The 25232-nt window shown below is 40.4% G+C and overlaps 1 protein-coding gene across 1 annotated transcript in view; it reads left to right on the forward strand.

Annotated features, from left to right (window-relative positions):
* LNX2 (ligand of numb-protein X 2) overlaps positions 1–24072 on the forward strand; it is a 50568-nt gene extending 26496 nt beyond the window's left edge. The window contains exons 3-11 of the mRNA XM_030469047.1: positions 5545–5783; positions 6835–7034; positions 10574–10948; positions 12350–12496; positions 14996–15173; positions 16862–17093; positions 18903–19061; positions 21673–21812; positions 22812–24072. Of these exons, the coding sequence (XP_030324907.1) occupies positions 5545–5783; positions 6835–7034; positions 10574–10948; positions 12350–12496; positions 14996–15173; positions 16862–17093; positions 18903–19061; positions 21673–21808 (1666 nt within the window). The 3' untranslated portion in view covers positions 21809–21812; positions 22812–24072. The remainder of the gene's footprint in view (positions 1–5544; positions 5784–6834; positions 7035–10573; positions 10949–12349; positions 12497–14995; positions 15174–16861; positions 17094–18902; positions 19062–21672; positions 21813–22811) is intronic.
* Positions 24073–25232: the final 1160 nt, after the last annotated feature.

A 25232-nucleotide genomic window follows, 5' to 3' on the forward strand; every position in this document is an offset into this window, starting at 1 on the left:
TCCCCATGTTAACAGCAGGCACTGCCCCTACCCTGCTCTTTGCAGCACCAGAAGTGAAGAGAATCTGTAGGATTTGATGTTCTTTTGACAGCTCTTTTCTTTAGTCTTAAATCAGGGATAGGCAACAGATTCAGTTTCTCCAGTCCACAGAGACTTTTTTCCATTACTGGAAAGGGGAAGGATCTTTCTGTGATGGCTTTTTGCTTCAAAACCATTTGTCTCCTTGTACGTCCTCGGATCATTGGTATGATAAACTCTTTTTTCCTGAGTCTTCTCTGATTCCCAAATCTAGATGACTCCTAATGCCTCCTTTTCTTTGTTTTTCTTTTGTTTTCCTTTTTTTTTTTTTTTTTTTTTTTTTAGTTTTCTGGCAAAGGAATAACCAAGACTCAAACACTTAACTTCCCAAAGCCGCACTGTGTTTTACTCTGAATTGCAGCTGTAATCTTGCCAGAATTACTGCTTAAGGTCACTTTTTGAGCAAAGTCTTATGAGCCTCACCAAAGGCATTTGAGTTCCTTCTCTGCAGTCTTTACTTAAATTCAGATCCTGCTTGGAAAACAATTTGGTGCAACTGAGGCTATTTGGTGTGTTTGCTTTTATCAAACCTCTAGCCTGGGCAGGAGCTGATGGCATCAGTTACAGTGAAATCTTTCTTCTCAGTAGTCAGTGAGGAAATGTGTTTTTCGAGCCCCTGCTGTTTTTCCATGGAGTATACTGTAAACTACATCTTAATTTTGTATGAAAGCTCTTTTTATCTGCAGAGAGGGATTGCTGCTAGTGTTCCAAGAAGTCAGCTTTTAAATGAGAAATCCAGCCGTCTTGGCTAGAAAAAAGAAAAGAAAAGAAAAAAAAAAAACAAAAAAAACCATCTTTCTTCTCTATCTGATATGGATTAAGAGAAGGTGAAGTTAAAGCTACATGTTGTCAGAATCCAGAATTGAGCAAAAGCTGGTGCTGAAGGAAGGAGAGGAGAAATTTGACCACTCTGTGGATAAGTAATTGGTTGGATGGCCATACCCAGAGAGCTGTGGTCAATGGTTCAGTGTCCCAGGTGGGGGCAAGTGATAAATGGTGTTCCTCAGGGGTCAGTATTGGGACCAGTGCTGTTTAACATCTTTCTTGGAGGCATGGGCAGCAGGATAGAGTGTATCCTGATGATAACAAGCTGTGTGGTGTCATTGACACCTTAGAGGGAAAGCAGGCCACCCAGAGGGACCTTAATAGGCTGGAGAGGATTGGCCAAGTGCAACCTGGGTGGCACAACCCTGGGCACAAATACAGGCTGGGGGTAGAATGATAGATAGAGAGCAGCGCTGCAGAAAGGGACTTGGTGGTGGTAGTAGATAGGAAGCTTGACATGAGGCACCAGTGTGTGTGCTCTTAGCCCAGAAGGCAAAAAGCATCCTGGGCTGCATCAAAAGCAGTGTGGCCCAGCAGGGTGAGGGAGGGAATTCTGCCCCTCTCCTCTGCTCTTGTGAGACCACACCTGGAGTACTGCATACAGCTTTGGAGCCCCCAGCACAGAGGAGATACAGACCTGTTGGAGAGGGTCCAGAGAAGGGACACAAAGATGATCAGAGGGCTGGAGCAGCTCTGCTGTGATGACAGGCTGAGAGAGTTGGACTTACTCTGCTTGGAGAAGAGAAGGTTCCAGGGGAGACCTCATAGCAGCCATCCAGTACCTGAAGGGGCCCACAGGAAAGCTGAGGGGGGGACGTTTCACCAGAGAGGGCAGTGACAGGGCAAAGGGTAGTGGTTTTAAACTGAAAGAGGGTAGATTTAGGTTAGATATAAGGAAATTATGCTTCACCATGAGGGTAGTAAGATAGTGGAATAGGCTGCCGAGGGAGGTTGTTTATTCCCCTTCCCTGGAAACATTTAAGGCCACTTTGGATGAGCCTTGTGCAACCTGTTCTAGTAGGAGGTGTCCCTGTCCATGCAGGGGAGTTGGATCTTGATGATCTTTAGGGTCTCTTTCAACTCTCACCATTTCGTGATTCTATGATACAATTCTATGAATAAAAGAAGAAGCTCATTTTACATCCCAAGAACATCTGCCTTTTGGGATTCCTGATGAATAACATCACTCAGTTGCTTTAGCTGGTTGTTTCAGTATCTCTACTCTTGGACATCTTGATTTATGCAAGAAATCAGTTTCTGGAAATTCTAAAAAACATTCTTGCATTACTTCTCACTTCTGGCTTTGTAGGTAGATATGAAATGCCCTTCCTGCAATACACATTTCAGTCTCACTCCAGCCCTTATTTATGCAATTTGTTTTATGAGAATGGATTCCTGTACTTGTGAAAACAATCTTCATTGCTTGGTTTGATCCTGAGACACCCATCTGTGTACATAACTTGTTTCAAGATTTAGTCCAAAATGCTCTTTATCCCAGTTATTTGGCAAAAACAGTATTAGTGAATGTGTGCAGCTTTAGAGATCTGTTGGCACTTGTTAACTGTTACAACTGCTGTATGGTTTTGCTGTTTGTGAATAATACATTCCTACTGCTAATAAAAATCTTTTTATGTTGCAAGGGGAAATGAAAAATCTGCTTATGGATGGGCTCAAATACCAGCAGTAGGCTCTTGTTCTTGGTAAGGTGGCATATCATGTTTTTAAAATTACATCCCATGAATTAGTATCTCCATCAGACAACTACTTTCCTGGCAATGCAGTCACACTATACCAGGCTGAAATTCGTAGTCTCTTGTGATTACTGTTAATTTGTGAAAGAATCTGAGGCTTCTTTCCTTTTTTGCCTTTGTGCTTTGCTTCTTGCTGCACAAGAGGGATTCAGCTGATCTGAGTAGGTGTGCTCAGGAGGCTGTTTACATTTCTTGGTATTAGCCTTTGAAATGATAATTAAATATCATTGGCAAAAATAAACCTCAAATCTATATTTCACACGATGACTTTCATCACCTGCCAGGTGACGATGGGGGAATGTGATCCCTGAAGGAGAGTGGGAGGGACCTGGCTGGGATTTGGAAGGTTTTGACAGAAATGGGACACTTGCAGAGGTGATTTTAATTCTGCTCTGGTTTGATACAGTTTAAAAACTAATAAATTTCCAAAGTGTGCTTTTCCATCTACACCAGGACCTATGGGATCCACAAGCCTCATGAACTGGCTGCAGCATAGTATCTTGATAGAAGATACCTAAGAAAGTATCAAGTCCACAGAAGCAGTCCAGTAAGGCTCTGTGGGATTGAAGCATGATCCCCTGACAGTATCAGCTTTCATTCATCTCTTTGCTGAAAGTGGCCTCTCCTATAGCAGAGGAGTTAAGGGAGAGCAAGGATGTGCAGCTTGGGGTGGCTTCATCCTAAACTCTTGTAGATCAGTATGGGAGAGCACATCCAACAGAACTCCCAGTAGATGAGAGGTTTCCCCTGCAAGAGCATTTACCCCTTGCCATGTTGCTGCAGAAGTAGAAGTAAGTAATGTTGGAGATTTGTCATTTTATTTTATTTTTTTTCCTATTGCCAGTGCTAAGATTTGCAGGAGTGTGAGCCTAACCCATCAGGTTAATGGTTCTTTAGAAATTTAGAGGGAAGGGATTGCATCTCTCTTTTTCTTGGATTTTGGGATTTTTATTTTGAGGTTGGCATTATGAAGTGGTCAATGATAAAAACTTTATGTTGAGTTACAGGTGAAACTCTCGAGTCTTTGGCCACCAGAATAAATTAAGACCAGCCATGTTTCTTAGCTGATCAGTCCCACTGTGGCAAAATTTTACCTAATATATGTTACCTGAGCAAACCCAAAAGGTGGGGTTGATTTTTGTCATTAAAATCAGCAAAAATTTCTACATAAAACCTTTGAAATGGTTTTAAATTTTTGTGCTTTCGCTTTGTCAGCTTTGAAGAACAAGGTGACCAAGCAGTTGCCTTGGGAAGGCCTTGAGAAATAATTTCATAAATATATTGTTTCATAATGTAAACCATCTATAATTTATGTATTTATGCTTATTACACAGCACATTTGGGGTACCTTATGCCATTCTTCTAAACATACATATTATGATTTTTACTTATATATAATTTTATGTATGTGTCACTGCTAGGGGTCACAGAAGGCATACAGGTGTCTATCATTAATCTTTGGGCCTGAATAACTTTGTTAACATTTCTTCGTGGGGAGATGGTGGCAGTCTAACCATGTAATTACCAGATCCATTTCACAGAATGTCAGAACAGAATTATGGTTCTGAAAAAACTCCTGGTTTTACAAATTAGAACATCACTGACTTCTGCTGTCTTTTACTCTGTTAACACATTTCTTCTCCTGTTGCAAACAAAAAGCATTACTTCTTTTGTTGTAACAATCTGTCAGGTTCCCAAATAAGGAGTCCTTTCAAGGACAGGGTTTCTTTTTTCTGACACTGATGTAGTATGAGCATCTTCAGGTGGTCAGTAGCTCCAGAAGGAAGGACTTTAAGAAGGCCACCAAATACTGTAAGGAGGGAAATACCAGATGCTTGCAAAAGTGTCACACAAGCAGGTAGAAGATTGATGTCCACATCCAATTATCTACACATAAATGTAAGAGTATCTGATAAATGAAGGGTTTTCATTAATTTGCAACATTGCAGTCCTTCTTTTCAATAAACTATTGTAGGATTTTAAACCTAGCAAAAAAATCCTTGCATTAAGAATAACAGGAACTCACAAAAATGAATTTACAGTGAAAAGAGCAAAATGCTGAGGGAGCATCAATGCATGAGGGAAAGCAAAAAATTGTACTTGTGTGAAGTCAGGAAGAAAAAAGGGAGATGAGGAAAATGAAACACAATCTTACCAGTTCAAGAGGAGATGATGAGCAGAGCTAAACTTGTGCTAAACTTTTCATACAAACTTCTAGACAAGCCTGTTTGGTTTTTAGGGCTTTTTCCCCCAATATTCTAACGCTTGGTTGCAATATAGCTAAGAAGTTCATCTCTATTTTCTTCCCCAAAATGACCCCAGGAACATATGATCCTTCCTTCTCTCTTGGCTCACGAAGGTCTATGGAGATTGTTTCAGTGGAGATTGTCTCCAGATGTATCTTTGAATGGGGCTTCTCATGTGGAGTTTTATGGCAGTCCAGTTTAATCTTTTCAGCAAGGTTATCTTCCAGAAACTGGAATGCACATAACAGAGGAAGTCCACATTACTCAGCATATCTAGTTCATGGACATAAATCTATGTGGTAGTTTTGTGAAGAAGGGCACTATTGTTTTGGTGTTCTGGACAGGAAAATATATTTTGGGCTTAAAATGAAGTGTGCTTAAAATTTCTTATGATAAGGTTGAAGCTGTGGCTTTGAAGAAAAACTCTGGAAGTGTTCAAGGACAGGTTGGATGGGGCTTTGAGCAACCTGCTCTAGTGAAAAGTGTCTCTGTCCATGGAAGGGGTTCAACTGTATGATTTTTAAGGTACTTTCCAACCCAAACTGTTCTGATGCTGTAAGATTGATTTTGATCAAGTACGTGGGCATTTTGTGCTACAGACATTACTGCAGACTTGAAGCATGGTATGAATGTTTTCTTTGCAGATGTCCTGGGGCTTCTCATCGAAGGGTAGCCCTGGAGAAAAGGAAAACAAGCAAGCTGCAAGCAGAAGTGGAGGGCGAGAGTGGTCCCGGTGGGACGGAGCAGCCTAGCAGTTTGTCTCCGGATGCAGATCAGGGAATAGTGCCAGCCGAGCAGAGCTTCACCTCACCTGCTCTTCCCACCTGGACAGATGAGCCAAGCATCGACAATCCGTCTTTTGAAGAGAACACAGTAGCAGACAGTATGTCAGCACTTACATTCTCAAGTCTCTTTTATCAGATGTGGAAACATTCATGGTGTCAGAGCTTGGCTCTTGCCAACCGTGAACACACATCTCCATCATCTGCTCTTTTCTCTCACATTTCCTGGAGACATATTAGTGGATTTCTGCTAGGTGCAAGTATAGAGCTGGGATAAGGTCACAGTAAGGAAAAAATATCTTGGAGTGTGTGCTAAGTATCATGATGTGGTATCACCATTTATCATATCATGGTGCAGTAGTTCATGTTCATCTACTGGTGGTGCTGGCCTCTCAACAAGATGGAAGGAGCGTATTTTCTGTAAAATTACAAAGTTTGCTTTCTAAGATGAGATTTCTTTTCCCTCCTACCCTTCCCACACATGGAGTACTGTCCTGCTTGGATGAAAAGGCATCTGAGTAGCTCCTGCATCCATCTGCACCGAATGAGCAGTAACTTCTCTAGCATCTGGGATTTTAGAGAGGAAGCACTGAGCCTTATCACAGAGGAAGGTGGTCCAGTCCCCTTCCTTCTCCTCTGTTTTTGCCATCCTTTAATATCCCCCTTTTTTGTCTTTAGTTGTCTCCATGTTTACTTGAGAAGTGGGCTCCTTCTCTTGACCCAGTAACTCAATAGCAGCTCCTAGAGCAGCTGTAAGACTGGCTAATGAAGAGGTGTGACCAACTCATGCACCATGGGGTAATCCCTAAAATACATTTGCTTCATATCACTTGTGAATACCCAAGTGACCCAACTGGAAAAGAAGTATATGAAATTTACTACAAAGCACAATAGCCAAAGGGTTTGGAATATAATTTTCCAATACAAATAACCCCATTTCAAGAAGCATGGATGCTACTAAGATATTAGAGAGCCGTTTCTAATGAGCTAGATGTTCCAACAAGTAGTGGAACTAGTCCAATTGCACTTGTTTGGTTTGTTAAACCATTGTCATGTGGCCTGTCTACATTGTCCTTTGGTGGTTTGCTTTATTGACAGTGCATGAAGTATAAAGGATATTAATCATCTTTCTTTTTATAAAATAATTGGCAGCAAATCAACAGCCACCTACCTTGCCTGAAGGAGAGATCACTACTATTGAAATCCATCGCTCCAATCCTTATATCGAATTAGGAATTAGCATAGTGGGTGGCAATGAAACACCTTTGATCAACATTGTCATTCAAGAGGTTTATCGAGATGGGATCATTGCTAGAGATGGAAGACTTCTTGCTGGAGACCAGATACTTCAAGTATGGAACCTAATTATGTATTCTGTCTGCCTGCTTTCCATTTGCTCCTTGCAGAACTGCCTGTTCAATGAGATGGGAGATTTTACATGTCAAACTATGTTCTGTAAATGTTAGCTCTGCAATTATCAGTTGGAATGCAAATTAATATTCAGAGCAGTGTCTGTTGTTCTATCATTTGTGGCTGTGTTGCTTTATGGTTTTTGTTGCACCAGTCTCTAGAATTATTTTTCCTCCTTAGTATCTCTCATCAATATTTAAAACACAGGTTTATTTTTCTGTTTTTAAATGTTGTGGGACTTGGTCTTTTTTCCAACTTTATGCATGCTTTTTGAAGGAACCCAGGGCTACTTCTGGCTAACAAGTTGGTGTAATTCGTCCTGTATAAAAAACAGTTTGTGGATTTGTAAGTGAAAGTAAGTCTGACTTTATCTAAAGTAGTATTTTAATCTAGCTTCACTGTTAGGGTTAGGTTTAGCTTATAGGATGCTATAGCCTGCATCTTTCAGTGTGTGCTAAAGAATAAGTGTTATTTTGCATCATTTGAAGCAAGGTGCTCTAAATATTTTTTTTAAAATTAAACAAGTAACTAATATTTAAGTTGGTTATGGGTGAGCGTGTATTTTTTGTTATGGTGTAAGTAATTTGCCACAAATAGTGCAAAAAAATCAAATTCCATTAATTTTTTAGGTTTAATCTTGTATTAGGGGAATGGGGTTTTTTTGTAGGACTCAAGAATGGTAGCAGCTGATTCTATATAAGCAAGACAGTTCTCTAGTTTTTTTCTATTTTTAATCATTACACCTGAAAAAAATCTATTACCATCATATCAAAATGACTTCAGTAGTGATGTTTGAATTTGATGTGATAGTCTGAGATAAGTCCAAAAGTAGTATCAGCCTCTTTCATTTCACTTTTTTGAAATCAAGCCGATAGAAGTAGCATAAATACTGTAGTTACCATTGAAATTAAATCAGTTTGCACTTCAGAAAATAAAATCCCTTTTGAGAAATGTGCCTTTTGCCTCTCTTGGAGGGTCAGCATAGTGGGTAGCCAAGGAAGTCACCCAGGAGGTTTCCAAAATGTTGCCTTTTTAACAAGCAAACACTGACTGAATGCTGCCTGATTTCTTAGGATACTCAAGAGCTCTCCTCTGTTGCCAGAATAGGGAGCTTGAGCTCCAGTGAAGCTTTGGAAACCCTTGCTGTTTGGGCAGGTGTCAATTAAGTTTCCAAAGCTGTAAGTGGCAATAAATTACCTATAAATAGGATTTAGAAGCTGTAGTGAGTCTTCCTTTTCGATGTGCTGGCACTGGGGCTATCAGGTGGGGGTGTCCGTCATCCTGTCACACCAAGGAAGAGGAACAGGAGGTAAAAGCCAAACTTTTTGGAAGATTATTGCTTGTTTAACCTGTGCAGGTCCTGAGCCATAGTAAAATAACCAGGCTGGATCTCTGCCACCTGTAATTAAGTGCAGATAGATGCAGCTCAGCGTACACACAGGAGGATATTTTTTAAAATGTCTTCAAAGGCTTTTATGAGCAGTACAGTACTAAAAAAGAGCCAGGAAGGACTGTGAGTTGAAACTCAGCATTTTCTTGCCCAGTCATACAAGAAGTATTACCCTTTCAAGATCTGAGGGAACAGCATTTAGTAACAGCTACATAAAAGCGTGCGTTGTCTGCAAGGTGCAAACGTTTTCAAAGTGCTTGACAAATTGTCCCTTTTTTTATGCTGGACTGTGACTGTAATTCATGTAAACCATGTCCTAATGAGAATCTCTTTCCCCAAGAAATGCTAAGGCTGTTTTATTCTGAAATTGTGAAGTGTCTTGTAGAGCTAAGAGTTCTATTCTATTGCATATATTCTTCTGTGCCCTTTGAATGCTTCCATATTTTATGTATTTGCTTTAGCTAGCAACAGCTAAAAATAAAACTAGATTTAATTTAAGGGTTCTGACGGATGAGCTCTGGAGGGTTTTGAGGGGTGGCAGCTCTAAATGTTATTTCTCTGAGCTGTGCCTCTTCTACCTCCACCCAAGGTCACAGCCTGTCTTAGAGCAGCAGCAGAGCAGGACACAGCCCTGGTTTAGTGTCCAGGCTCAATTTGTGGTGGGCTTTGGGCTGGAGATGGAGGTGGCTCAGCCAGGGTACGGCTGCCCCTTCACCTGAAACCACCATAGCCAAATGGTGCCCCTCTCACAGCCTCTCAGCTCAGATGCATCAGGTAAATGTGGCAGCTCTTGTACATAGATTTCTGGGTCATTTCTCTTCCTATTTTTTTTTTAACTGTTAATATTGCTACTAGGTGGTGGGAAGATGCAAGTTTATATTTTTTACTTGCTTAGGTTGCAATGGGGAGCATTAAAAGGCTTAAGGTAAAGCAGGTCCATTTGATGCTAGTTTCTATATGCTAAGGTTACAGGTCAGGGGTTCCTCTATCAGGGCACAACAGTACATGCTAAGGATGAAGGTCTAGTATTAACTTTGAAGCCTTTCTTACAGAAAAGGGCAGATACTGCTTTTGTACTTTTTTTTGGGTGGCATTTCTCTTTTCTGCCAAATCTCATTGCACTGTCTATTTTTATCGTTATAGTGCAAGAAATGACTGAAGTTTACTGATCACTGTGTTAGTCAGCCACCTAAAAAACACAGTTCTTGTTTACGGGGGGGAAAATTTAATCTATTTTTCATTTAGAACTGAATTTTGACTGATACAGGCTGTAAGTCTGAAATTCTCATCTAGCTGAAGTCAATGGAAAATCTCTTAAGTTCATGCTGGGACTTGATAACTAGTACAGCCACCTTTTTCTGTGGTCCTAGTGAACAAATTTCATTTTTCTGGATTTCAAGATGTTTTTTGTTTTTAATTTTTTCACATCATAGGAGTTATTGTTATATTGTTAGACAAGCTTTCTTCAGAGATTTAGATGTATTCTTTTTATAGCTATTATTGTGTAGTTTTAAGTAGTACTGAGCTTGACACTGAAAGCAAAACTCTTGTCCTGGAGAATAAACAATGTAAAGGTCTAAGGAAGACAAGTGTAGGAGATCAGGAGAAGAAAAACCCTGAACTGTGATGGCAGAGGGTGTTCACTGTTAGTGAGATGTTGTCACCTTTATGGGAAAAGGCCTCAAGTAGCACCAGGGAAGTTTTAGATTGGATATTAGAAAAAATATTCACCCAAAGGGTTATCAAACACTGGAACAGGTTGTCCAGGGAAGCCATTGAGTTGGCATCCCTGGAGGTGTTTAGAAGACGCATAGGTGAGGTGCTTAGGGACATGGTTTATTGGTGGGACTTTCATAGTTGGACTGGATGATCTTTTTGTAGATTTTGTAGATTAAGCATTCTGAGCAGGTTTACAGGAGAGGGGACAGAAGGATGAGAGAAGAATCCTGGTAGGATCAGATGTGTAGGTTGTTCCCAGGGGGTTGTTTTTTCGGTGAGCTCCGAATTCAATTTGGAAAGGACTTTGCTTCCGTAACGAGGAGCAGCATGATCCGTTCTGATCTCCTTGTTGTTATCACTGTTGCTTTGCAGGTCAACAGCTTTGACATAAGCAACGTGTCTCACAACCACGCTCGGGCGGTGCTGTCGCAGCCCTGCTCGGTGCTGCACCTGACGGTGCTGCGGGAGCGGCGTTTCGGCAGCGGGCGCCCACACGGGCACGCGGAGCCCCCCGGCTGCCCACGGGAGGACAGCTTCCACGTCACCCTGCACAAGCGCGACTCCAGCGAGCAGCTGGGCATCAAACTGGTACGCAGGACGGACGAGCCGGGAGTTTTTATTCTGGACCTCCTGGAAGGGGGGTTGGCTGCTCAAGACGGCAGACTCTGCAGCAACGACCGTGTGCTTGCCATCAATGGACATGACCTGAAGCACGGGACTCCCGAGCTTGCTGCTCAGGTTATACAGGTGATTTGCATTCTCTGCTCCTTACCTCAGCTTTATTTCTTGGGCAAAGCTTGCCCTGGACACGACAGTATTTGTAACGCCTAAAAGCCCGCAGCAACGCACTGTACTGTCTTTTCTATGCTCAAAATTATGCTGCAAAACAGGGTCTGCTTTGGCACCAGGCAGATGAACTTCACCTCCTTACAAGTGAAAATTGCATTAGTCTTCTCTGGCATACATCCTGAAAGTTAGAAGGTTGCTCCTATGAACAAGGAAAGTACCATGTAGCCTATAGCTTAGCAGGGGGAAAAAAAAGAGGATTATCATTATTATTATATTTATGTATCTCCTGTAGTTTTAATTTCTCACTAAGCTGTATAAAAGTGGGTTTTGTTTTGTATTGGTTTGCCTTGTACATGGAATTTGGGTTAAAACAGGAAAGTGTAATAAAACTCATGTTTTGAGTTTTTGAAAAAGGGCTATTTCAAATGCATAGTCTGGACACAAATATCACCCAAATGCAGTCTGACATATGACCCTTCCCTCTTCCCACAGGAAAACCTTTACTCCTTGTCTTTGTCCCCATCAGGAAACAGATGCAGCACATTGCAGCTTCCTGCTAATGAGATGGTGGTGAAAAGTGCCCTGGTTTTAGGAAAGTTGGAATAGACTCGTTCTTGTGCAGTTGTTTTTGCTTGACCCAGCACCATATAGAGAGCTGGGATACAAATGGGTTGTCAGTATTCATTTCAGGTATCATTTAGTGGCTTCTGTTGTAGTTAAAGGAAAATAACAATGATCTTGGGGACTGTAATTTCAGCTTCCTGTTTTTGGATACAATGAAGTGGTCAGAATTTTACACAGGGTAACCTTGATCTTGAGGTATGTTTCTTTGGCAGTAGTAAGAGTTGATGTTTCATTTAATATCTGGTACCTGAGTCTCCTGATACTCCCTAAACTCTGTAATTCAATATACATCATCTTTCTTGCAAGTCTCATTAGGAAAAAACAGTGCTGGGGGCTTTTTATCAAAATCTGCAGAACCTGGAGCCATCATATGGGCATTTCTCTCTTTTATTGGTACATGTTGCAGAAGTTTGCAAAGGCTGCAAGTGGAATTGAGTGATTTTTTTTTAATGTTTGAGGCTTCTGCACACAAAGTGAGAAGCAGCCCTTTTTGCAAAGGATTTACAGCTGCTGCAGATGTAATGCCAGGGGAAGAGGAGGAGTGTTAATATCCCCTCCATTCTCGGGGAATTTCAACAAGAAACAAGCAAGGGACTGTTCAGTCTGAGCACCTCCAGGAACTGGAACACAAGTTCTGCTGTCATCTTTTTCCATGTTTCATCTCATTTTTTCTTTCCTCTCTGCTAATAAGCAATATACCATCAACTTCATTATTTTCTTTTACATATTCAACAGGCTAGTGGGGAGAGAGTGAATTTGATCGTCTCCAGAGCCCTGAAGTCACAGACAGTCAGTATTATCCGAGACATGGGAACTCATAACAGCAACCCACACCAACACCAGTCCCAGCAACTGTTTCACAGCAGACCCAGCTCACATAAGGTTGGTGTTTCTCCTTCTAAAGGGCAGAAGCACAGGTTTAGTCATGTGGTGGTGTGTGTAGCAAGGCAAGATTGGAAGAATGGGTTATATTGGCTTCTTGACCTACTTTTTTGTTTTAGAAAGAAAAATATTACTTCCAGGTACTCAAGTCCTGCATCATGTCTGGAGTGGGAACAAAAAATATAAAATAAACAGCTTGTCAATGGGTTTTGGATTTGTTGACTTCAGTGAAAGCAGCAAGTTCTCTGAGCTTGTACAGCTGTAGTGGTTAGACCTTGGCTCAGACAGTGGCTCAGGTGTTACTGGTGTTTGAGAGAGCTGTCATTTGAAAATACTACTTTTTGTTGCTGCAGTGCTGGTGCAACCAGTGAGGACAGGTGATGTGGTGCACACTATCCAGCCTGTAAAGAGCATGTTGAAGGGATGTGTCATTGTGGAATAATCACTGGAGGTGACTTACAAATTACACTTATATTCACATTTTAAGGAAATGTGCAGCATTGAAGCAGCCTGGAATGCAGCTAATGTGCAATGAGTTTGTACCATGGGAATTCCCTAGGCAACCCTAGATGTTGGGAACATCAGGGGAACCTGGTGTGCTAACTCTAAGAGAAATTGCATGGAGCATGGAACAGAGTGGAGACACTGTGGCCAGGCTCTGTGGTAACAATGGGATCCTGAGGTACTATGGAACTGGTAAGCTCCATACTTAAGACCCCGGGCAAACAATCTGTCACCTTTTGACAAAATACTGTCTTTTAGGTGAACATTGCTCATTATAATCTCATTACAATACCAAAACACACCTCCATCCCAAAAGCTACCCACCTCTAACCTGCGACCACCTCTCACTGAGCCTGCACTCTGAATTTTCTGTAGTCTCAGCAGCCTGGTCTAGTGGAAGGTTTCCCTGCCCATGGCATCTCCATGGGAGATGGAACTAGATGAGCTTTAAGGTCCCTTCCAGCCCAAACAATTCTATGATGCTGTTGGGAGGATTTACATGTATTGCTACTATTTTCTTATAAAGTCTGTGTAATTTTAGAAAAGAACAGATGAGGCTCTAAGAAGCTTGTTTTCCCCCTGAGGGACGAAAGTGAGATTCCCAAATACAGTTGTTGGCTGTTAGTACTTGTCACAACATTAGGCTACATCAACACAGTGATTACAGCTCATCTTTGTCAGAGCTTGAGATCTGTATCAGTACTCATCTGTATCTGCCAGTGTGGGTTGTGTTCATATCACAGTTCACAAGCTGAACTGTTGGCTGAGCTGAATTCCTTCACCTGTCAATACCACCCGTGGCCTTCTTCAAAGTTGGAGGTCCTGAATAGCTCCAAGTAGACATTTCCTATGTCTCAGACCTGTTATATCTGCCTCTCTCTCATTAACCTACAGTTGGTTTAGAAGTCTTGTGGCTTTAAAAATGTTTACATAATCACTTGACAGCAGGCAGTTAGTCCTAAAGACTGAATATGTAAGAAGGAGCTGTCTTTGTAATCTGTAGTGTAAGTGATTAACATGGCTGTATGAGGAGCAGAGAGTCAGAGGGAACTTGTGGCACTTGAAATAGAATAAAGCAGTGTTGCCATTTTCCAAGAGAAGACAGGAGGATAAATAAGTATTTGTAGTTGAAAGAATCTCCCAGGTTATTCCTGGTATTATTTTGGATGCCTTGCAAAGATTCTGTTGATTTAAGATTCCACTTATTTGTGCAGTGCTTTGAATGTATCACAAATAGCCTGAAGAGGAAGAGCATTAGTAAATGAAATATACTTTGTTTCAGCTTTAGATCCTTTTGATGAAACAAAACTAAATACGGGTGAAAATTTATAATTCAATTGTTAGAAAATGAAATGCAGAATCTCTTCTTGCTTCAAGTTTGGTTCTTCATTGTAATTATTAGGGTTTCTGCCCAAGGCACACCTTACCAGCCTATAGCTTCAACTAGGCCTAGTTACTTTGTGATCTGTGAGATTCTGCACACCAGCTGCAAAAGAAATCATAGTGTGTAAAGGCTTTAAATACTCTCTCTTTGTCAGCATGGAAGCTGGTTTCCATTTCTCAGGAGCTTCTTTGTAGTTCTGGGACATAGTCTACAGACAAACAGCGTAAAGCTGATATTCAACAAGAGATCTAAAGATTTGTTTCTGGTTCTGTCCAGTCTTTTGGCCATGTGTTTTTGTAGTTCAGTCCTGAAATTTTGCCTACTCCCATGTAACATTGTCCTGGAGTGAGATTTTCAAGATGGGCCTATATAAACCTTCTGTCTGCATTTAAGAATCTACATAAGTGGCTTTTTTTTAGTTGTTTGTTGGTTGGGGTTTTTTTCTGACCTGGAGGAAATCCAGACAAAGCCAATTTGCACTACTTAGTCCTTCTAAACCATTCTGTTAAAGTGCCAAAGGGTAGCTTTGGGGTGTATTTAGTTGTGTTTCGTTCTGGATTGTTTTTTTTTTTTTTAAACTTTTAACAGTGCTATTTATCTTTGTCAAACAGGATCTCTCCCAGTGTGTTACATGCCAAGAAAAGCACATTACTGTGAAAAAAGAGCCACATGAATCTCTGGGAATGACAGTGGCAGGAGGCAGAGGCAGCAAAAGTGGCGAACTGCCCATCTTTGTGACAAGTGTGCAGCCTCACGGGTGTTTGGCAAGAGACGGACGGATTAAAAGAGGTGGGGCTTGGCTCTCCTGGTGTCACGGGTGGCCTCTGATTCCTGCTTGATGAGTACATTCTCTGGAGTCAGGAGGTGTCAAAAAGTCCATTCACAGATGTGTGGAAGGGCTTTGGATGCTTTTCTTTAAGTTTCAGTAATGGAAATAGAGTTTAGTATCACACTTCCACCTTTTCTAGGAGAGGGTTGTTTAGAGAAAGATAGCAGGGGGAGAGGCTAAAACCAGGAAATGTCTGATTAAATTCTTTAAAGCTTATGGTAATCCCCTGAGCTGAGGGTCTGGTGCAGTGCTTTGTACCATAGTGCACACATCCTGGTTTTCTATTTAATGTGATAGGCTGGGCCCCACCTCTCTCTGAGGAATCTCTACTCCTCAGTGTGTTATCTGAACAGCAGAGATGCTCTGATGACAGGCTACAGCTTACCTGTGCTAAGTTTATCCCCAAAGCTATGTTAGTGGGAACTCTCATTCCTGAATGTTTTCTTATTCTTTGGATAGCTTTCATTTGACAGTCTTCAGGGGTGCTGCAGCATCCATCCATGATCCTTGGCTTTGGAGAAGGGAACAGGGAGGTGGAGGTTAGACTTGGTGCAGGTGAAGGCAATGCTGCCTGATCAATAGCAAAGCATTTGGTGATTGAAACATTTTGTGCCATACGTGAAACAAAGACTGCGAACGGGATCTCTGAAAATCAGAGTTTGCAGAATTACAGATTGTTTTAGGAAAGAAATTTAGGAAAAAAAACAAACTTGACAGATTGTGCATTTAAAAAGAACAGTGTGGGAGCATCCACGTATGCTTCTGAAACAGGGAGATTTACACCCACATACCAGAGTCTGCTTTCTTTTTCTGTACTACTATGAAAAACATACTTGATGGAAGAATCACAATTGCTCTTTCGTTATGTAACATTGAAGAATCAACAGCAGTAACAAAAGTGATTTCAAGTTAAGCTGCACTTCAACTTTAGCTTTCCCTGGGAGGAAAAAGCTTTTAAAAAATGAGTCTTGTTCCAACTGTGACCCAGTTGCTTTGTTTTATCTGGCTTTCATCAGCAAGTGAGATATTGCGGGGCAGAGGAGACTCTCACTGCTTGGACAGTAAATAATGTTCTTGTTTTCATCCGGTGGCTTTTAAGAAACATTCCGAAATAAGATGAAAGCTGTGGCAATCTTTTAAGTGGCTTCAAATCTTTCCAGGTTGTATTTGTAGAGATGCTCATTCTTTCTTCTAATGGACTGGGTTTTGTAACCAACCTTTCCAGTAGTTTTTGAATTCCATTTTGCTCTCCTAAGTCACAAGAAAGACAAAGCAAAATATTTAAATTTAGGGTGGACCTGAGATCCAACACTGGTAACAGTTGACTTAGTGGCATCTGCAACAAGCAGTTGCAGCTGAGATAATGAAGTGCTCAGGTAATTTCCATCTCAGATTTGATTTCAAGGCAAGACACCACAGAAATGACAGCATTTGATATGTTATGTGGAAATAAATGCTGCTGATCCAGCGTAATAGTTCAATACATTAATGTTTCAAACCAGCAGCGTAAGGCTTTTCACATTCCCAGGCTGCTTAGACTGTCTCAGCTCCCAAAACTACAGTGTTAAAAGAAACACTGGTGAGAGAGGTGCTGTCAGTAGGAGCAGCTCTGAAAGACCAATGTATTCCCCCTTGTGCCTCTGAACAGGTGATGTGCTGCTGAACATCAATGGCATTGATCTGACAAACCTAAGTCACAGTGAGGCAGTGGCCATGCTGAAGGCTAGTGCTGCCTCCTCCGTGGTTGCCCTGAAAGCCCTGGAAGTCCAAATTGTGGAAGAACAGCCCCAGGCTAATGAAGAACAATTGAGCACCATCAGTGAAAATGAATATGATGCCAGCTGGTCACCGTCATGGGTCATGTGGCTGGGACTTCCAAGGTACGGAATTAATTGATAAAGTAATTAGCTACCTGTTTTAAGCTAAGCCCGAGAGAGACACAAAAGCAACGCATCTGCCCTCATTTCTGCCTGACTGAACCTCTCAGCTATATTGGGTTGGCAGTGTGCTTACAGAGAGGGCTGTGGAGAGGAGCAATGTTTCCTTAGGAAACTGGAAAATTAAAATACTTAGTTCATCCCTTCACAAACCATAGTAACTACCCATGTTTGTTCTTCTTATTGAACACAAAAAAATTTCTATTGTTTAAGCATATTATAACTTCTAGTAGAATGCCTAGAACCAGAGAGGTTATTAGTAAAAACAGGGCATATTTACCCAGGTGTCTTTTTGCTAATCTGCTATGTAAATTTACAAGGCAAAATATATAATTTTAGAACATTGGATCAGACTTGCTATTCTGACAGACTCTTCACACAGGTCTTGCACACGGATGAGCCTGTAGTTACAAATCCCCATTTTTTAAATTTTTTTTTTTTCAAGAGCCCACTACCATCTCTGCCAAACACAAAAACTGCTCAAGATTTGCAGCAAATTCCCTCCTCTTGACTAACCTGCAGTCTGCTGGACATCACCATGTTTCATTTTTACTCTCCTATTTTTCACTGACTTCAGGCTACAACTATAAACTCATTCTGGCATTACTTGCTATCAAGCAGAGCTCCCACTACAGCAAATAGTGTTATTAACTTCAGTCAGGGCATGTAGGTTAATTCCTCCCCCTTTGATAGAGTTGCCAGGCTTGTAGATCAAGCATAAAACCACAAGAAGAACCAGGCATACTGTCAGCAAAACTGCAGTTGCTTGCAGGTACCAGAACCATACTTTGACCCTTCCAAGATTTCATGATTTTTTTCATTTAATTTTCTGAGTTTTACTATTAGTTAATTTCTCTTCCATTCAGGTATTAATGAGTTTCCTAATCACAATAAAGAGCTCCCAGTGTTGGTAGATATACTTGCTTTCTATGCTCCAGAAGTTGTTTATTGCTTTTATACTACAGGTGCCCATGCCTAGCTCCTAAAATAATGCTGTGCATTGAGCTGCTGCTCTTTAAAAGGAATATTGCACTTCAGTAAAGAATTTGGCATAGTTTTTGCCTATAAGTTAACTTCTGTGTGATGGGTTTTTTTCTTTTTTTATTTTTTCTTTTTTTTTTTATTCCAGTCATTGCCAACTTTGTTGGCAAGAATTAATCTTGTGTGGGAGATGACATATACCAGGACATTTAGTGAGGCATAATCTGGATTATTTACATTCTGTGTAATCATAAGAGGTTTTTTTCTGTTACCATAAGTGTTTTCATTACTGATGACGCATCACTTCAAAGGTAGAGAAGATGATGCATGGATTTTTAGATCTTTACTTAAATTAGAAAAAGCCTAATCTGGCTGGAGGTGGAAGAAAAATGCACTGCATTTTTGATGTGCAAACTAAACACGCTAGGGATTCATTTTCCACCCACACTCTTGCCACCTGTGAAATCCCTAAAATGCCATTCTATTACTGTCAGAGTTTGCAGAGTTAACTGTGTTTAAGTAATAATTCTAGCAATGCGTTATTTCTTTTAGAACACTTCCCTGTCTCTAGATTGTGGGGGGGTTTTTTGGTAGTGGGTTTGAATATTGAAAAATTACCAAGGGAGCAGAAGTCTCATCATCTCTCCTGTTCTCTTCCACGCTTAGCATGGTGGCAATGATGAGACAGCAGGTGTTGTGCCTACTATAAAAATATCTACATGAAGTATAAATGTCTTTTTTCCCTTGTTATCCTGTGCTTCCATTCCCCAGCTGCCTACATAGCTGCCACGACGTAGTGCTGCGGCGGAGCAACTTAGGGAGCTGGGGTTTCAGCATTGTTGGTGGCTACGAGGAGAACCACACAAACCAACCTTTCTTCATTAAAACAATTGTTCTGGGAACTCCTGCATACTTTGATGGAAGATTAAAGTAAGTTAAAATAACTATATTACTACTAATAGAAATAATAACAGCAATCATAATAGCAATCGTTATAATCATCATAATAACAGTAGTAATCATTAATAACAGTAATCATCATCACTCTGAATTAGTTACGTGCTGGTGCAACTAATTGCCTAATGAAATACACTGCAGCATCCTATGCTGGGGTAATCATGCAGGCCAATAGTCCTCTGCTGCCCTGATGAGTGTGAGTGAGGGAATTTTGGGGTGTTTCTGCCAGGGAAAGGGTGTCTGTCAGATGTGGTGATTGTCCTGGCACCTCTACCCTCTCCTGTCCTCCTCCCCAGCTACTGTGCTGGTGTCACTTGCTCCCTGCTCCATCTCCCTGTTTAACTCTTCTTTAGATCAAGAGACATTGCAAAATGTACATGTGCAGGACTGGCTAGTTCATAATGTTTTGTCTTCCTAAAGAACAGCTAGAAAATTAGAATTTGTTTATGTTCTGCTCCATTCTTTCATATAGCCTTCTGAAGCCACTGCTGGAAACTCAGGTACTGAAAATGGGTGCTGCTGGTTTAATGGAAGGGCAAAAAAGTAGAGAATAAGGTCAGGGTCAGCTAACAGCCCCTTGCAGTATCTATAGGGAGATTATAAAGGAGGCAGAGCCTGGGCTTTCCACACTGGTGCAGGGCAAGAGGACAAGAGACACCAGGCACAAGTTGAATGTAAGGTACAAACTAATTATAAGGGGAAATTGCTTTCCCATGAGGATGGTCAGGTAGTGGCACAAAGTGTGTGGTCTCTGCCCTTGGAGATTTCTTGAGATGCATCCGGATAAAGCCTGGAGAAACCTGCTCAAATGTCACAGCTGACCTTGCTTTGAGCAGATGATGGGATGAGAAACTTCCAGAGGTCCCTTCTGACCTTAAAGATTGTGTGATTATACTTACACATGATGTTTTGGATGCAACCCATATGCATATTTAATGCATATATGCATCTTAGCCTTGTGTAGGAGTAGTTCAGAGTTAGGACTTTAAATTCCCCTTAAAGGTTCTTTTGTTCATAAACCGCTTTTTTGGGGATTTTTTTTTTTTTTTGTGAAGGCGTCAGTAAAGAATATGTAACTTGAAGCTTTATGGCGTGACTTTTGCATGTAATTTAAGAAAAAAATGTACGTATGCCTAAAGCCTTGCCAGTAATTGATTTTTCAGTTCAATGACTAAATAAATAAATGAAAAAAAAAGAAAGCTTGGCTGAACACAGAATTACATTTTTTTGGCCAGCTATGAAACATTTTGGATTAAATGAAGGATTTCAGTTCAACCCAAAGTAAATAATTTCAGATTGGGGAATTTATAACAAGAAGTCTTCACACAAGTGGAAATTCAAGCATCATTCCTAAGAAGAGAGGAAAAGTTTTTGGTCACACTTGCCCCTTGGGAGGAATGGAAAAGATGCTCTTGTGTGATATTGTGTCTGCTGAGAATATGGACTTAAAAATGGGACATCGACAAGGGAGAGCTCCTTATAACCTGTACTGGGAGTTATCATGGAGCAGGTATTTTTGAAGCTGTTCTGTTTAAATTATCTAAACATTTTGCTAGGCTAGAGAGAAAGGGAAAAAATAACTTCACAGTTCAATAGTTAAGACAGTTTTCTGCCTACATTATCTGTTTGGTGCCATTTTAAAAAAGGTGAAATTATTTCAGCAGAAAAGCTCAGTGAACTGTAGCACTGTGATTTGGGTGATGGGACTTTTGAATGCACTTTGACCAGTGTTGATCATGCCACCTCTTCTTCAAGTGATCTGCCCTAGCAAAAGGCACCTTGAAAGCTAAGGAGAACATCTTTTTGCCATCCATTGTGGTGCCCCCAGTAGCTGGGAGGATCAGTTTCAGAAAAAGTTCAGTCATGTTCAGCTGCTCTGGGGGATGCTAAACACACACTCAGGTCTCAGAGAAGAGATACTTGGAGAATGGAGCATGCTCAGCCCAAGAGGAAGTTAGGTGCTATTTTGAAGTTTCTCTTGAGCTTATGAAAAAACTGAAATTTAACCCTTCAAGGTCAGTTTTATCAAGCAGCACCCTCCCATATTTCTATTCCTTGCTTCAAAACACAGAGATGCTACATCTTCTCAGTTGAACCATCTGCTGAGGGAGATTTCAAGCCAAATGGTTACATTTGACAAAATCGTAATCTATTGGAAACGAGGTTCTCTGTTGGAGTGCGATTGGTAACCATGAGTATCTTTACTTACACCTCCTACAGTAAAGGCATGTTTGGTGTAAATGTGTTATAATCCACACAAACAAACAGAAATGTTCCTGTCATGCACATGCTATCTCATAATCTTTTCTTGGCTTCATTAAATCTTTCCTACTCTCCCCTCAATTTTTCATGTGGGTCAGCCCTTAATGCAGAGCTATCTTTGTATCAGAATTGAATTCTGGGAATTTCCCACATGAGTTTCAGTAGTAAAGCAGGCTTAAAATTGAACTCTTTGGTGTCTTTTTCTACAATTCCAACCTGATGTAAACCTGTCACTCCAGAAGCAAAGTGCTGTTTGTTGATGTCTACTGGTTACTGTAGAGCAGCAGTCATCAAATGAGTTTTTTTCTTTTTGTGTTTTTAGGTGTGGTGATATGATTGTTGCTGTAAATGGACTATCCACGGTTGGAATGAGCCATTCTGCACTCGTTCCCATGCTGAAGGAGCAGAGGAACAAAGTGACTTTAACAGTGATTTGCTGGCCTGGAAGCCTCATATAGCTTTGTGAGTCACTTCAGTTCAATCAAGCAGCTTCTTTTTCTAGATAGCTGACACAAAAACCTCTATATTTTTTCCCCTAATGATACAGCTGGTTATAAGCAGGGCCAAAACTGCTGTATTTTCTTTTTTTTTTTTTTTTTTTTTTTTTTAATGAGCCTCTCAGAGTCACTATCTTTCCACCCTGAAATAGCCATTTCTGTTTGCAATATCTGTTGCTGACGCAAATGCAAATCCACACGAGCTCACAGAGAAATTCCCACTTTGATACAACTTCCATTGAGCTTTCCCCATCAGGCTTGAAGAGTCAGCAGAAGAACTTGGTGGTTCTTTGGGTTTTTCTGAACAGTCCTCAAGTTACATGTGATATATAAAGGTAATAGTCATGTGCCCATTCTTCCTTGCGTAGAGAATACCTATCAGTACTGCAGTGACACATCTGTCTGCTGCTATGAATCAAAGTCTGTTTCCAAAGGTATGTCTCTTCCTTTCATAAATCTTTCCATTTTTGATTCAGTATTTCAGACTGATTCAAGAATTCCCTCTTACTCCTCAGAAGTTACTTGATCCCCCAATTTTTTCTGGCAGGGCATCAGTGTTCATAGAAAAGTAGGACAAAAGCTTGATTATTACTGGAATTTTTATAAAGTGCAATAATTGGACTCTTTGTTAGGAAACTTTAATATATTACAGAGTTTGTATCCTGTAATGACAAGAAATATGGAGGTAATTACTGTTGCAACCCTGGCAAGAATACATTTGCCCGAGGTCACCTTTGAGTGAGTGGCTTGCAGTATTAGAATTTACTTTACAAATGAATGTTTTGCTATGTCAGAGAATTTTGATGAACGTTTTTACAAAGATTTTTTTTACTGTTTCTATCATAGCTGTCAGCTCTCTTTATTCATGTGTGGAAACAATGCTTTGACTTGTACTTTCTAAATGAGAGAATTGTTTCCAGGAAAAATGGCAAACTATTAAGAAACCATATGTTATGGTTTACAGGCGGGCAGGCTGGAAGGAAGGCTCTTTGAATTCAAGTCAAACTGCAAAGTAAGCTGTGAAGTTCACTCTTATTCTGTCACCTTCTGACAAATGTGCAAATGCCTTGATACCAAATGCTGAAACGATCTCTCTTGTATTTCAGGGTATTTTTTTTCCTTTAGAGAGCACCTGCTATTAAGTTGTCAGCAAGAGTAATACTATTTATCTTGGATTGTATTTAGTATTTTTACAAACGAACCTGTAACTTCTAGACTTTGCCTTTCCATTATATTTGCAGGCTAAGCACCCATTTGTTTAAGAAAAGTGGGGTGGAGCACAGAAAGAAATGTGCTGACCTGGAGCAAACCCTATGTGTTGTCCGTGCTCTGCATATTTGAAAAAGAGCTTCATTTATAAACCAGGTTCCCAACCTGAACTGTTTTTCTGAATGACTTCTGTATTGTATTATTAATTACCAGAGAATGTATTTGAGACTCACAGCATATTTCAATTATGAAGCATGAATTTTATTTTCAAACCAAGCTGATACAATACCAGGGCATCCTATCGCATGTCATTAATTCCAGTAGCTTTGTTTTCAAAAGAAATAAAGTTCTCTTTTGCAAAAAAATTGTACAAACCTCATATGAATGAAGTGGTTTTATTCCTCTCTGTAAACTATGCTGTCAATTTAATTTCATAAAATACATAAGAATGTCCTCTACAGTGTATTACAGTACTGAGAAACTTTGTTTCTGAAGCAAACACCAGACTCACTTGATACTCTCACGGATTTGACAAGAAGTTTCCTCCCATCCCCAGATGCTGTTTAACTGTATACTTTGCTTTTAATGCAGATTTTTTTGTAAAGCACACCTTAGTGTAGATCTTAGGGAAGATTTCGACATACGTACCAGATGTAACATTTTTTTTACTTTTAAAGTTACACTTTTCATTCAAAAACACACAAAAATCAGAATTTTAGGTTTTTAATTTTATTTTATATGTGTATGTAACACAAGCATGGGTTAGCTTAAGTGGTGCAGTTTTCTTCCTGTGTGCTGTAGCTTTTGATCAGAATGTCTAACGATAAAACGTTCTGAATTAATTCCCATCCTGAATAATTTTTCCCCCTTCTCTTGTATCTGCGTAGTTGGGTTTGGTTTTCTGTGCCTTCTGTTTTAAAGTATTTCAAGATTATTTTTTCTCCAGATATTGCTATCTAATTGTATGGTACTAATGAAGGATGAATGAAAATAAAAGTTCATTCTAGTAATTATCATAACTCAAAGTATTGTCTTGCTCTTTACAAAAGATCTGGGTAGTTCAATGCAGACTCAGTTTAAAGATACTTCTTTTCTGCTGTTATTTGTTGTAAATTACAGTTAATGAATATACCAAAAGAGTCTGAGGTCATGCTCTTTCAGCCAGGGCAATGTCCCAGCTCTTTAACCAGTAATTCCAGTAGTGAAAAGTGTTTTGAAAGAGGAGACAAGATCTGTGCCTTGTAGTACTTTGCCACAAGCAGTCTCTCTTTCCCCCTCAACACCGACTGGTACCAATCAGCTGGAGGATGTTTTCACAGCATAAATTTGATGCAAGGAAGCAATCTTGCTGGAAGCATCAGTTTTACAGCTGAAACTTGAGCCTCTTGGTAATTAGTTCCCATCTCCATCTCCTGTGGACAAGTATGCTCTATCTTTAGATGTCTGTGAAGCTGGAATGAGTACAAAATCAGTTTCTTAATTATTTGCAGTAAAGTTGCCCAGAACCTGGATTCTTATTCCTTGCAGGAGTCAGTGGGTTGTGAACTGTTAAGTTCCTTTATAACAAAGCCATGCCTATGTGCAGAAGCACTGAAGAAATCTGCCACGTCTGCGAGTAGGTTTTAAGCTCTTGTTCTTCTTGTAAGGTAAGAGCCAGACCATCAGAATTTTGGTTTACGGACAGAGTAATGAATTCATTGTTGCAGCTGAAGGTGCACAGAGCTGTTGTGTGAGATGTTGGGACCCAATCACCTGTATGCTGAAGCTTCATGGAATGAGCACTTTCCTCAAACAACACTGTGGATCCCCGGCAAAGAACCTAAAACATTATATTCTGCTTCAGGGAAATATTCAACATCACAAAAGAATTAAGAATTCTTTTCTTTGCAGATTTCCTAGTGGATTTGGGGTGGGTATAATGAAGATCCAAGCCTGTTCTCAGATATAGTATGACACAGGTAATACTGGATGTTCCTTTTAGTTAAAAAACTTGACCACTTAATTGTGATGCAGTTTTTTAGGTCATGAAGAATTGTTAATGAACTGAGATACGAGGTCCTGGTGAGTGAAAAGAATGTGTCAGGCAGGTAAGCAATGGTGACAAACACTGAGTGAAGGCCACGTACGTCTAATGCCACACAGCCCAAGTAAGGGATGTAACACCAAGGAAGGTCAG

This window comes from Calypte anna, chromosome 1 (genome assembly GCF_003957555.1).
Source record: "Calypte anna isolate BGI_N300 chromosome 1, bCalAnn1_v1.p, whole genome shotgun sequence".
In the NCBI taxonomy this organism is placed as follows: Eukaryota; Metazoa; Chordata; class Aves; order Apodiformes; family Trochilidae; genus Calypte; species Calypte anna.